Genomic DNA, 14,391 nt, shown 5'->3' on the forward strand with positions numbered 1-14,391 from the left:
AACACCTGGTCGCTGACTCCGGCGAAGCCGGACATGAACATCGTGGGCTGCAAATGGGTATACCGTACTAAACAAAAAGCCGACGGGACTATTGAACGTCACAGGGCTCGTCTAGTAGCCAAGGGGTTCAACCAGGTAGCTGGTGAGGACTTCTTCGACACCTACAGTCCTGTTGTCAAGCCGACCACCGTACGGCTATTACTCTCTATTGTCGTTTCACGTGGTTGGGTTCTGCATCAACTGGATGTGCACAACGCCTTCTTGAACGGGCGCTTGGCTGAAACCATATACATGTGGCAGCCTCCAGGGTATGAGGACCCGACACATCCTGATCATGTGTGTCATCTGCAACGGTCCCTATATGGCTTGAAATAGGCACCCCGTGCATGGTTCAAGCGTCTGCATGATTATTTGCTAACTTCAGGGTTTTTGGCGTCCAAAACAGACGTATCCCTCTTTCATTACATTGCAGGGGCTTCACGAGTCTTTTTACTAGTCTACGTCGATGATATCATAATGATGGGCAACGATTCTGCCTTGCTCACCACTTTGCAGCAACGTCTCTCTACTGTGTTTAAAATTCGTGACTTGGGCACACCAAGTTTCTTCCTCGGCATTGAAACCATTTCTACTGACGGTGACCTCTTCCTATCTCAACGCCGCTACATGAATGATGTCTTAACTCGTGCAGGTATGGCTGATTGCAAGCCGCTAGCCACTCCGGCCTCCATAACTCAATCTGCTGTCCCGGCAACAGAACCGTTTGATAATCCGACACAGTATTGGCGTCTCGCTGGGGCGCTGCAATACTTAACCATCACCCGGCCGGATCTATCCTACGCTGTCAACCGGCTCTACCAGTTTATGCATGCTCCAACTACTGAACACTGGGGCATTCTGAAGCGTGTCCTACGCTATGTAAAGGCCACTCTCTCATACGGTCTGAAGTTGATGCCTTCTCCGACTTGTGATGTACACGCCTACTCAGATTCAGATTGGGTCGGATGTCCGGTTGATCGAAAGTCAACCAGCGGCTATGCAGTCTTTTTGGGTTCAAATCTCATATCCTGGGTCTCTCGGAAGCAGAAAACTGTGGCCCGCTCTTCCACCGAGGATGAGTACAAGGGGTTGGCCGACGTCGCAGCTGAGGTCACTTGGGTTATCTCGCTTTTGAAGGAACTAGGGTTACATGCTGGAACACCTACCACACTATGGTGCGACAATCTAGGAGCGACCTACATGTGCGCCAATCCTTTGTTTCACGCCCGCACAAAGCACGTGGAAATTGACTTCCACTTTGTTCGTGACAAGGTTACGGCTGGGGACTTTCTGGTGAATTTTGTATCGATGAAAGATCAGTTAGCCGACATCTTCGACAAACCGCTGCCAGCAGCTCGGTTCACTTCTCTACGGTCCAAACTCAATGTAGTCTCTCTACCACCTTGAACTTGAGGGGGTGTGTGAGTAATAATGTTATTTGTTATTATTATTTGTAGACAGGAATTAGTCTCCAACTGTTTTCCTGATGTATAGGAGTAGTTAGAGTTCTAATCTCTGTTGTAGCTCTATCTCGTTCAATCAATCTGAAATCCATAATCTCATCGGTTCGAACCAAAGACCTACTTATGAAAATCAATGAGTAAGTTAAAAACAATAAATAATTCACAGAATATTTTGTTAGAAAATTATACACTGACGGGGTCCATGTGTATTTATGAAAAAGTAAGTGATATAATAGAGGGTAATGTAGAAAAAAATAATAAAAATTACAAGAATCAAAATAAAACGAAGCTTTCATTTCAAGTTTCAACAACCGATTGAACGAACTTGTTTTAGTAGATATTTTAAAAATATTAAGAGGTGAATAAATTGATATCAAAATAACAAACTAGTAAAATATAAAAGTTTGTTTGACAGAAGTGTGAATATAAATTTTATTTAAAATAATATATATAAAATGGAATTTATATAATAAATTATTAAATTTGAAAAGAGCTTAGTCCATAGGGTTGCTTTTTCATTATATGGTACTTTCTTTGTATAACCCTATGACATATACATTCTCAACCTGGAATGTCATAATGTTAATGAGAATATGAATTATGTAATTTTCGAATCTCTATTTCTAGGTGAGGCCTAAGTGCATATCCTTAAACAATTCTTGGATTCAATGCAATATTTCTTCTTGTGTGTCTTCCTTAGGTTCGAACCAAAGACCTTCTCATGAAAATCAATAAGTAAGTTAAAAACAATAAATAATTCATAGAATATTTTGTTACAAAAGTATACACTGACGGGGTCCATGTGTATTTATGAAAAAGTAAGTGATATAAAAGAGGGTAATGTAGAAAAAAATAATAAAAATTACAAAAATCAAAATAATACGAAGCTTTCATTTAAAGTTTCAACAACCAATTGAACGAACTTGTTTTAGGAGATATTTTAAAAATATTAAGAGGTGAACAAATTGATATCAAAATTACAAACTGGTAAAATCTAAACGTTTGTTTAATAGAAGTGTGAATATAAATTTTATTTCAAATAATATATATATATATATATATATATATATATATATATATATATATATATATATATATATATATATATATATATAATGGACATTATATAATAAATTATTAAATGTGAAAAGAGTTTAGTCCATAGTGTTGCTTAAATCAAGAAGCCAAACTTAACGAAATTAAGCTTTAGCGCTGCATATTTGGTTTGCTTAATTCGAGAGGTTTAACAAAGGCAAAGGTAATGCGTTTTTCGGGAGTTCAACCCGGGACTATTGCTTGGAAAGCAATTAGCCTAACCATTGGACTACAAACACAATTTCATTATATGGTACTTTCTTTGTATAACGCTATGACATCTACATTCTCAACATGGAATGTCATAATGTTAATGATAATATGAATTATGTAATTTTCGAATCTCTATTTCTAGGTGAGGCCTAAGCGCATATCCTTAAATAATTCTTGGATTCAATGCAATATTTCTTCTTGTGTGTCTTCCTTAGGTTCGAACCAAAGACCTTCTTATGAAAATCAATAAGTTAAAATCAATAAATAATTCACAGAATATTTCGTTAGAAAACTATACACTGACGGGGTCCATGTTAATTTATGAAAAAGTAAGTGATATAATAGTGGGTAATTCAGAAAAAAATAATAAAAATTACAAAAATTAAAATAATACGAAGCTTTCATTTCAAGTTTCAACAATCGATTGAACCAACTTGTTTTAATAGATATTTTAAAAATATTAAGAGGTGAATAAATTGATATCAAAATTACAAACTGGTAAAATATAAAAGTTTGTTTAATAGAAGTGTGAATATAAATTTTATTTAAAATAATATATATAAAATGGAATTTATATAATAAATTATTAAATTTGAAAAGAGTTTATAGTCCATAGGGTTGCATAAATCGGGAGGCCAAACTTAAGCTCTAGGGCTGCATATTTGGTTTGCTTAATTCGGGAGGCTTAACGTATGCAAAGGTAATGCGTTTGCCGGGAGTCGAACCCGGGTCTATTGCTTGGAAGGCAATTATCCTAACCGTTAGACTACAAACGCAATTTCATTATATAGTACTTTCTTTGTATAACGCTATGACATTTACATTCTCAGCCGGGAATGTCATAATGTTATTGAGAATATGAATTATGTAATTTTCGAATCTCTATTTCTAGGTGAGGCCTAAGCGCATATCCATAAACAATTCTTGGATTCAATGCAATATTTCTTCTTGTGTGTCTTCCTTAGGTTCGAACCAAAGACCTTCTTATGAAAATCGATGAGTATGTTAAAAATAATAAATAATTCACAGAATATTTTGTTACAAAAGTATACACTGACGGGGTCCATGTGTATTCCTGAAAAAGTATGTGATATAATTGAGGGTATTGTATAAAAAAATAATAAAAATTACAAAAATCAAAATAATTCGAAGCTTTCATTTCAAGTTTCAACAACCGATTGAAGGAACTTGTTTTAGTAGATATTTTAAAAATATTAAGAGGTGAACAAATTGATATCAAAATTACAAACTGGTAAAATATAAACGTTTGTTTAATAGAAGTGTGAATATAAATATTATTTCAAATAATATATATATATATATATATATATATATATATATATATATATATATATATATATATATATATATATATATATATATATAAAATAAACTTTATATAAAAAATTATTAAATGTGAAAAGAGTTTAGTCCATAGGGTTGCTTAAATCGAGAAACCAAACTTAACAAAATTAAGCTCTAGCGCTACATATTTGGTTTGCTTAATTCGAGAGGTTTAACAAATGCAATGGTAATGCATTTTCTGGGAATCGAACCCGGGACTATTGCTTGGAAGGCAATTATCCTAACCGTTGGACTACAAAAACAATTTCATTATATGGTACTTTCTTTGTTTAACGCTATGACATCTACATTCTCAACATGGAATGTCATAATGTTAATGATAATATGAATTATGTAATTTTCGAATCTCTATTTCTAGGTGAGGCCTAAGCGCATATCCTTAAACAATTCTTGGATTCAATGCAATATTTCTTCTTGTGTGTCTTCCTTACGTTCGAACCAAAGACCTTCTCATGAAAATCAATAAGTTAAAAACAATAAATAATTCACAGAATATTTTGTTACAAAAGTATACACTGACGGGGTCCGTGTGTATTTATGAAAAAGTAAGTGATATAATAGAGGGTATTGTATAAAAAAATAAATAAAAATTACAAAAATCAAAATAATACGAAGCTTTCATTTCAAGTTTCAACAACGGATTGAACGAACTTCTTTTAGTAGATATTTAAAAAATATTAAGAGGTGAATAAATTGATATCAAAATTACAAACTGGTAAAATATAAAAGTTTGTTTAGTAGAAGTGTGAATATAAATGTTATTTAAAATAATATATATATAAAATGAAATTTGTATAATAAATTATTAAATTTGAAAAGAGTTTAGTCCATAGGGTTGTTTTTTCCTTATATGGTACTTTCTTTGTATAACGCTATGACATCTACATTCTCAACCTGGAATGTCATAATGTTAATGAGAATATGTATTATGTAATTTTCGAATCTCTATTGCTAGGTGAGGCCTAAGCGCATATCCTTAAACAATTCTTGGATTCAATGCAATATTTCTTCTTGTGTGTCTTCCTTAGGTTCAAACCAAAGACCTCCTTATGAAAATCAATGAGTTAGTTAAAAACAATACATAATTCACAGAATATTTTGTTTGAAAAGTATACACTAACGGGATCCATGTGTATTTATGAAAAAGTAAGTGATATAATAGAGGATAATGTTGAAAAAAATAATAAAAATTACAAAAATCAAAATAATACGAAGCTTTCATTTGAAGTTTCAACAACCGAATGAACGAACTTGTTTTAGTAGATATTTTAAAAATATTAAGTGGTGAACAAATTGATATCAAAATTACAAACTGATAAAATATAAAAGTTTGTTTAATAGAAGTGTGAATATAAATTTTATTTAAAATAATATATATATATATATATATATATATATGTATGTATATGTATATATATATATATATATATATATATATATATATATATATGTATAGATATATAATGGAATTTATATAATAAATTTGAAAAGAGTTTAGTCCATAGGGTTGGTTAAATCGAGAAGCCAAACTTAACGAAATTAAGCTCTAGGGCTGCATATTTGGTTTGCTTAATTCGGGAGGCTTAACGAATGCAAAGGGGTAATGCGTTTGTCGGGAGTCGAACCCAGGTCTCTTGCTTGGAATGCAATTATCCTAACCGTTGGACTATAAACGCAATTTCATTGTATGGTACATTCTTTGTATAACGCTATGACATCTACATTCTGAACCCGGAATTTCATAATGTTAATTAAAATATGAATTATGTAATTTTCGAATCTCTATTTCTAGGTGAGGCCTAAGCGCATATCCATAAACAATTCTTGGACTCAATGCAATATTTCTTCTTGTGTGTCTTCCTTTGGTTCGAACCAAATACCTTCTTATGAAAATCGATGAGTAAGTTAAAAACAATAAATAATTCACAGAATATTTTGTTACAAAAGTATACACTGACGGGGTCCATGTGTATTATTGAAAATGTAAGTGATATAATAGTGGGTATTGTATAAAAAAAAAAGGGAAAATTGTAAAAAATGCCCCTCTATAATATGCCAATTATCAATGTCACCCCTAAATTATGAGTGGTGTAAATGTTGCCCCTCAATTATCAAAACGGTGCACATATAACCCCTCCCGTAACGGACATGTGGTTTTCTGTTAGTGTACGACACCGTTAAGTTGGAGTAAATATGTAATTTAGTTGTTTTTTCTCTCCCTCGATTCGAAGTACCAACAATGGACAGCGGTGGGGAACTATATGTCCGTTACGGGAGGGGCTATATGTGCATCATTTTGATAATTGAGGGGCAACATTTACACCACTTATAATTTAGGGGTGACATTGATAATTGACATATTATAGAGGGGCATTTTTTACAATTTTCCCAAAAAAAATTAGAAAAATCAAAATAATACGAAGCTTTCATTTCAAGTTTCAACAACCGATTGAACGAACTTGTTTTAGTAGATATTTTAAAAATATTAAGAGGTGAATAAATTGATATCAAAATTACAAACTGGTAAAATATAAAAGTTTGTTTAATAGAAGTGTGAATATAAATTTTATTTAAAATAATATATATAAAATTAAATTTAAATAATAAATTATTAAATTTGAAAAGAGTTTAGTCTATAGGGTTTCTTTTTCCTTATATGGTACTTTCTTTGTATAACATTGTGACATCTACATTCTCAACCTGGAATGTCATAATGTTAATGAGAATATGAATTATGTAATTTTCGAATCTCTATTTCTAGGTGAGGCCTAAGAACATATCCTTAAACAATTCATGGATTCAATGCAATATTTCTTCTTGTGTGTCTTCCTTAGGTTCGAACCAAAGACCTTCTTGTGAAAATCAATGAGTAAGTTAAAAGCAATAAATAATTCTCCGAATATTTTGTTAGAAAAGTATACACTGACGGGGTCCATGTGTATCTATGAAAAAGTAAGTGATATAATAGAGGGTAATGTAGAAAAAAATAATAAAAATTACAAATATCAAAATAATACGAAGCTTTCATTTCAAGTTTCAACAACCGATTGAACCAACTTGTTTTAATAGATATTTTAAAAATATTAAGAGGTGAATAAATTGATATCAAAATTACAAACCGGTAAAATATAAAAGTTTGTTTAATAGAAGTGTGAATATAAATTTTATTTAAAATAATATATATATATATATATATAATGGAATTTATATAATAAATTATTAAATTTGAAAAGTGTTTATAGTCCATAAATCGAGAGGCCAAACTTAAGCTCTTGGGCTGCATATTTGGTTTGCTTAATCCGGGAGGCATAATGAATGCAAAGGTAATGCGTTTGGCCGGAGTCGAACCCAGGTCTATTGCTTGGAAGGCAATTATCCTAACCGTTGGACTACAAATGCAATTCCTTTATATGGTACTTTCTTTATATAACACTATGCCATCTACATTCTCAATCGGGAATGTCATAATGTTTATTACAATATGAATTATCTAATTTTCGAATCTCTATTTCTAGGTGAGCCCTAAGCGCATATCCATAAACAATTCTTGGATTCAATGCAATATTTCTTCTTGTGTGTCTTCCTTAGGTTCGAACCAAAGACCTTCTTATGAAAATCGATGAGTATGTTAAAAACAATAAACAATTCACAGAATATTTTGTTACAAAAGTATACACTGACGGGGTCCGTGTGTATTTATGAAAAAGTAAGTGATATAATAGAGGGTAATGTAGAAAAAAATAATAAAAATTACAAGAATCAAAATAAAACGAAGCTTTCATTTCAAGTTTCAACAACCGATTGAACGAACTTGTTTTAGTAGATATTTTAAAAATATTAAGAGGAAAATAAATTGATATCAAAATAACAAACTAGTAAAATATAAAAGTTTGTTTAACAGAAGTGTGAATATAAATTTTATTTAAAATAATATATATAAAATGGAATTTATATAATAAATTATTAAATTTGAATAGAGCTTAGTCCATAGGGTTGCTTTTTCATTATATGGTACTTTCTTTGTATAACCCTATGACATATACATTCTCAACCTGGAATGTCATAATGTTAATGAGAATTTGAATTATGTAATTTTCGAATCTCTATTTCTAGGTGAGGCCTAAGTGCATATCCTTAAACAATTCTTGGATTCAATGCAATATTTCTTCTTGTGTGTCTTCCTTACGTTCGAACCAAAGACCTTCTCATGAAAATCAATAAGTTAAAAACAATAAATAATTCAGAGAATATTTTGTTACAAAAGTATAAACTGACGGGGTCCGTGTGTATTTATGAAAAAGTAAGTGATATAATAGAGGGTAATGTACAAAAAAAAAAAAATAAAAATTACAAAAATCAAAATAATACGAAGCTTTCATTTCAAATTTCAACAACCGATTGAACGAACTTGCTTTAGTAGATATTTTAAAAATATAAAGAGGTGAATAAATTGATATCAAAATAACAAACTAGTAAAATATAAAAGTTTGTTTAACAGAAGTGTGAATATAAATTTTATTTAAAATAATATATATAAAATGGAATTTATATAATAAATTATTAAATTTGAATAGAGCTTAGTCCATAGGGTTGCTTTTTCATTATATGGTACTTTCTTTGTATAACCCTATGACATATACATTCTCAACCTGGAATGTCATAATGTTAATGAGAATTTGAATTATCTAATTTTCGAATCTCTATTTCTAGGTGAGCCCTAAGCGCATATCCATAAACAATTCTTGGATTCAATGCAATATTTCTTCTTGTGTGTCTTCCTTAGGTTCGAACCAAAGACCTTCTTGTGAAAATCAATGAGTAAGTTAAAAGCAATAAATAATTCTCCGAATATTTTGTTAGAAAAGTATACACTGACGGGGTCCATGTGTATCTATGAAAAAGTAAGTGATATAATAGAGGGTAATGTAGAAAAAAATAATAAAAATTACAAATATCAAAATAATACGAAGCTTTCATTTCAAGTTTCAACAACCGATTGAACCAACTTGTTTTAATAGATATTTTAAAAATATTAAGAGGTGAATAAATTGATATCAAAATTACAAACCGGTAAAATATAAAAGTTTGTTTAATAGAAGTGTGAATATAAATTTTATTTAAAATAATATATATATATATAATGGAATTTATATAATAAATTATTAAATTTGAAAAGTGTTTATAGTCCATAAATCGAGAGGCCAAACTTAAGCTCTTGGGCTGCATATTTGGTTTGCTTAATCCGGGAGGCATAATGAATGCAAAGGTAATGCGTTTGGCCGAAGTCGAACCCAGGTCTATTGCTTGGAAGGCAATTATCCTAACCGTTGGACTACAAATGCAATTCCTTTATATGGTACTTTCTTTATATAACACTATGCCATCTACATTCTCAATCGGGAATGTCATAATGTTTATTAGAATATGAATTATCTAATTTTCGAATCTCTATTTCTAGGTGAGCCCTAAGCGCATATCCATAAACAATTCTTGGATTCAATGCAATATTTCTTCTTGTGTGTCTTCCTAAGGTTCGAACTAAAGACCATCTTATTGAAATCAATGAGTAAGTTAAAAACAATAAATAATTCACAGAATATTTTGTTACAAAAGTATACACAGACGGGTTCCATGTGTATTTATGAAAAAGTAAGTGATATAATAGAGGGTAATGTAGAAAAAAATAATAAAAATTATAAAAATCAAAATAATACGAAGCTTTCATTTCAAGTTTCAACAACCGATTGAACGAACTTGTTTTAGTAGATATTTTTAAAATATTAAGAGGTGAATAAATTGATATCAAAATTACAAACTGGTAAAATATAAAAGTTTGTTTAATAGAAGTGTGAATATAAATTTTATTTAAAATAATATATATTAACTGGAATTTATATAATAAATTATTAAATTTGAAAAGAGTTTAGTCCATAGGGTTGCTTTTTCATTATATTGTACTTTCTTTGAATAACGCGATGACATCTATATTCTCAACGAGGAATGTCAGAATGTTAATGAGAATATGAATTATGTAATTATCGAATCTCTATTTCTAGGTGAGGCCAAAGCGCATATCCTTAAACAATTCTTGGATTCAATGCAATATTTCTTCTTGTGTGTCTTCCTTAGGTTCGAACCAAATACCTTCTTATGAAAATCAATAAGTTAAAAACAATAAATAATTCAGAGAATATTTTGTTACAAAAGTATAAACTGACGAGGTCCGTGTGTATTTATGAAAAAGTAAGTGATATAATAGAGGGTAATGTACAAAAAAAAAAAATAATAAAAATTACAAAAATCAAAATAATACGAAGCTTTCATTTCAAATTTCAACAACCGATTGAACCAACTTGTTTTAGTGGATATTTTAAAAATATTAAGTGGTGAATAAATTGATATCAAAATTAGAAACTGGTAAAATATAAAAGTTTGTTTAATAGAAGTGTGAATATAAATTTTATTTAAAATAATATATATAAAATGAAATTTATATAATGAATTATTAAATTTGAAAAGAGTTTATAGTCCATAGGGTTGCTTAAATCGAGAGGCCAAACTTAACAAAATTAAGCTCTTGGGTTGCATATTTGGTTTAGCTTAATTCGAGAGGCTTAACGAATGCAAAGGTAATGTGTTTGCCGAGAGTCGAACCCAGGTCTATTGCTTGGAATGCAATTATCCTAACCGTTGGACTACAAACGCAATTTCATTGTATGGTACTTTCTTTGTATAACGCTATGACATCAACATTCTGAACCCGGAATGTCATAATGTTAATTAAAATATGAATTATGTAATTTTCGAATCTCTATTTCTTGGTGAGGCCTAAGCGCATATCCATAAAAAATTCTTGGATACAATGCAATATTTCTTCTTGTGTGTCTTCCTTAGGTTCGAACCAAATACCTTCTTATGAAAATCGATGAGTAAATTAAAAACAATAAATAATTCACAGAATATTTTGTTACAAAAGTATACACTGACGGGGTCCAAGTGTATTTAAGAAACAGTAAGTGATATAATAGAGGGTATTGTATAAAAAAAATAACAAAAATTACTAAAATCAAAATAATACGAAGCTTTCATTTCAAGTTTCAACAACCGATTGAACGAACTTGTTTTAGTAGATATTTTAAAAATATGAAGAGGTGAATAAATTGATATCAAAATTACAAACTGGTAAAATATAAAAGTTTGTTTAATAGAGGTGTGAATATAAATTTTATTTAAAATAATATATATAAAATGGAATTTATATAATAAATTATTAAATTTGAAAAGAGTTTAGTCCATAGGGTTGCTTATATCGAGAAGCCAAACTTAACAAAATTAAGCTCTAGGGCTGCATATTTGGTTTGCTTAAAGAATGCACAGGTAATGCGTTTGCCGGGATCGCACCCCGGTCTATTGCTTGGAAAGCAATTATCCGAACCGTTGGACTACGAACGCAGTTTCATTAAATGGTACTTTCTTTGTATAATGCTATGACATCTACATTCTCAACCGGGAATGTCATAATGTTAATTAGAATATCAATTATGTAATTTTTGAATCTCTATTTCTAGGTGAGGCCTAAGCGCATATCCATAAACAATTCTTGGATTCAATGCAATATTTCTTCTTGTATGTCTTCCTAAGGTTCGAACTAAAGACCATCTTATGAAAATCAATAAGTTAAAAACAATAAATAATTCACAGAATATTTTGTTACAAAAGTATACACAGACGGGTTCCATGTGTATTTATGAAAAAGTAAGTGATATAATAGAGGGTAATGTAGAAAAAAATAATAAAAATTATAAAAATCAAAATAATACGAAGCTTTCATTTCAAGTTTCAACAACCGATTGAACGAACTTGTTTTAGTAGATATTTTTAAAATATTAAGAGGTGAATAAATTGATATCAAAATTACAAACTGGTAAAATATAAAAGTTTGTTTAATAGAAGTGTGAATATAAATTTTATTTAAAATAATATATATTAACTGGAATTTATATAATAAATTATTAAATTTGGAAAGAGTTTAGTCCATAGGGTTGTTTTTTCATTATATTGTACTTTCTTTGAATAACGCGATGACATCTATATTCTCAACGAGGAATGTCAGAATGTTAATGAGAATATGAATTATGTAATTATCGAATCTCTATTTCTAGGTGAGGCCAAAGCGCATATCCTTAAACAATTCTTGGATTCAATGCAATATTTCTTCTTGTGTGTCTTCCTTAGGTTCGAACCAAATACCTTCTTATGAAAATCAATAAGTTAAAAACAATAAATAATTCAGAGAATATTTTGTTACAAAAGTATAAACTGACGGGGTCCGTGTGTATTTATGAAAAAGTAAGTGATATAATAGAGGGTAATGTACAAAAAAAAAATAATAAAAATTACAAAAATCAAAATAATACGAAGCTTTCATTTCAAATTTCAACAACCGATTGAACCAACTTGTTTTAGTGGATATTTTAAAAATATTAAGTGGTGAATAAATTGATATCAAAATTAGAAACTGGTAAAATATAAAAGTTTGTTTAATAGAAGTGTGAATATAAATTTTATTTAAAATAATATATATAAAATGAAATTTATATAATGAATTATTAAATTTGAAAAGAGTTTATAGTCCATAGGGTTGCTTAAATCGAGAGGCCAAACTTAACAAAATTAAACTCTTGGGTTGCATATTTGGTTTAGCTTAATTCGAGAGGCTTAACGAATGCAAAGGTAATGTGTTTGCCGAGAGTCGAACCCAGGTCAATTGCTTGGAATGCAATTATCCTAACCGTTGGACTACAAACGCAATTTCATTGTATGGTACTTTCCTTGTATAATGCTATGACATCTACATTCTGAACCCGGAATGTCATAATGTTAATTAAAATATGAATTATGTAATTTTCGAATCTCTATTTCTTGGTGAGGCCTAAGCGCATATCCATAAAAAATTCTTGGATACAATGCAATATTTCTTCTTGTGTGTCTTCCTTAGGTTCGAACCAAATTCCTTCTTATGAAAATCGATGAGTAAATTAAAAACAATAAATAATTCACAGAATATTTTGTTACAAAAGTATACACTGACGGGGTCCAAGTGTATTTAAGAAACAGTAAGTGATATAATAGAGGGTATTGTATAAAAAAAATAATAAAAATTACTAAAATCAAAATAATACGAAGCTTTCATTTCAAGTTTCAACAACCGATTGAACGAACTTGTTTTAGTAGATATTTTAAAAATATGAAGAGGTGAATAAATTGATATCAAAATTACAAACTGGTAAAATATAAAAGTTTGTTTAATAGAGGTGTGAATATAAATTTTATTTAAAATAATATATATAAAATGGAATTTATATAATAAATTATTAAATTTGAAAAGAGTTTAGTCCATAGGGTTGCTTATATCGAGAAGCCAAACTTAACAAAATTAAGCTCTAGGGCTGCATATTTGGTTTGCTTAAAGAATGCACAGGTAATGCGTTTGCCGGGAGTCGCACCCCGGTCTATTGCTTGGAAAGCAAGTATCCGAACCGTTGGACTACGAACGCAGTTTCATTAAATGGTACTTTCTTTGTATAATGCTATGACATCTACATTCTCAACCGGGAATGTCATAATGTTAATTAGAATATCAATTATGTAATTTTTGAATCTCTATTTCTAGGTGAGGCCTAAGCGCATATCCATAAACAATTCTTGGATTCAATGCAATATTTCTTCTTGTATGTCTTCCTAAGGTTCGAACTAAAGACCATCTTATGAAAATCAATGAGTAAGTTAAAAACAATAAATAATTCACAGAATATTTTGTTACAAAAGTATACACAGACGGGTTCCATGTGTATTTATGAAAAAGTAAGTGATATAATAGAGGGTAATGTAGAAAAAAATAATAAAAATTATAAAAATCAAAATAATACGAAGCTTTCATTTCAAGTTTCAACAACCGATTGAACGAACTTGTTTTAGTAGATATTTTTAAAATATTAAGAGGTGAATAAATTGATATCAAAATTACAAACTGGTAAAATATAAAAGTTTGTTTAATAGAAGTGTGAATATAAATTTTATTTAAAATAATATATATTAACTGGAATTTATATAATAAATTATTAAATTTGAAAAGAGTTTAGTCCATAGGGTTGCTTTTTCATTATATTGTACGTTCTTTGAATAACGCGATGACATCTATATTCTCAACGAGGAA

The 14,391-nt window shown here is 29.8% G+C and overlaps 1 protein-coding gene and 1 non-coding gene across 2 annotated transcripts; one reads left to right on the forward strand and one right to left on the reverse strand.

Annotated features, from left to right (window-relative positions):
- Positions 1-519: 519 nt before the first annotated feature.
- LOC109192122 (uncharacterized mitochondrial protein AtMg00810-like) lies at positions 520-1,446 on the forward strand. Its single transcript, XM_019342720.1, has one exon. The coding sequence runs from the start codon at positions 520-522 to the stop codon at positions 1,444-1,446; it is 927 nt and encodes a 308-aa protein (XP_019198265.1).
- Positions 1,447-3,514: 2,068 nt separating this feature from the next.
- Positions 3,515-3,586, reverse strand: TRNAG-UCC. Its single transcript has one exon. It is a non-coding gene; the product is annotated as a tRNA-Gly (tRNA).
- Positions 3,587-14,391: the final 10,805 nt, after the last annotated feature.

The sequence above is a fragment of the Ipomoea nil genome, unplaced genomic scaffold (assembly GCF_001879475.1).
Source record: "Ipomoea nil cultivar Tokyo-kokei standard unplaced genomic scaffold, Asagao_1.1 scaffold1769, whole genome shotgun sequence".
Lineage (NCBI taxonomy): Eukaryota > Viridiplantae > Streptophyta > Magnoliopsida > Solanales > Convolvulaceae > Ipomoea > Ipomoea nil.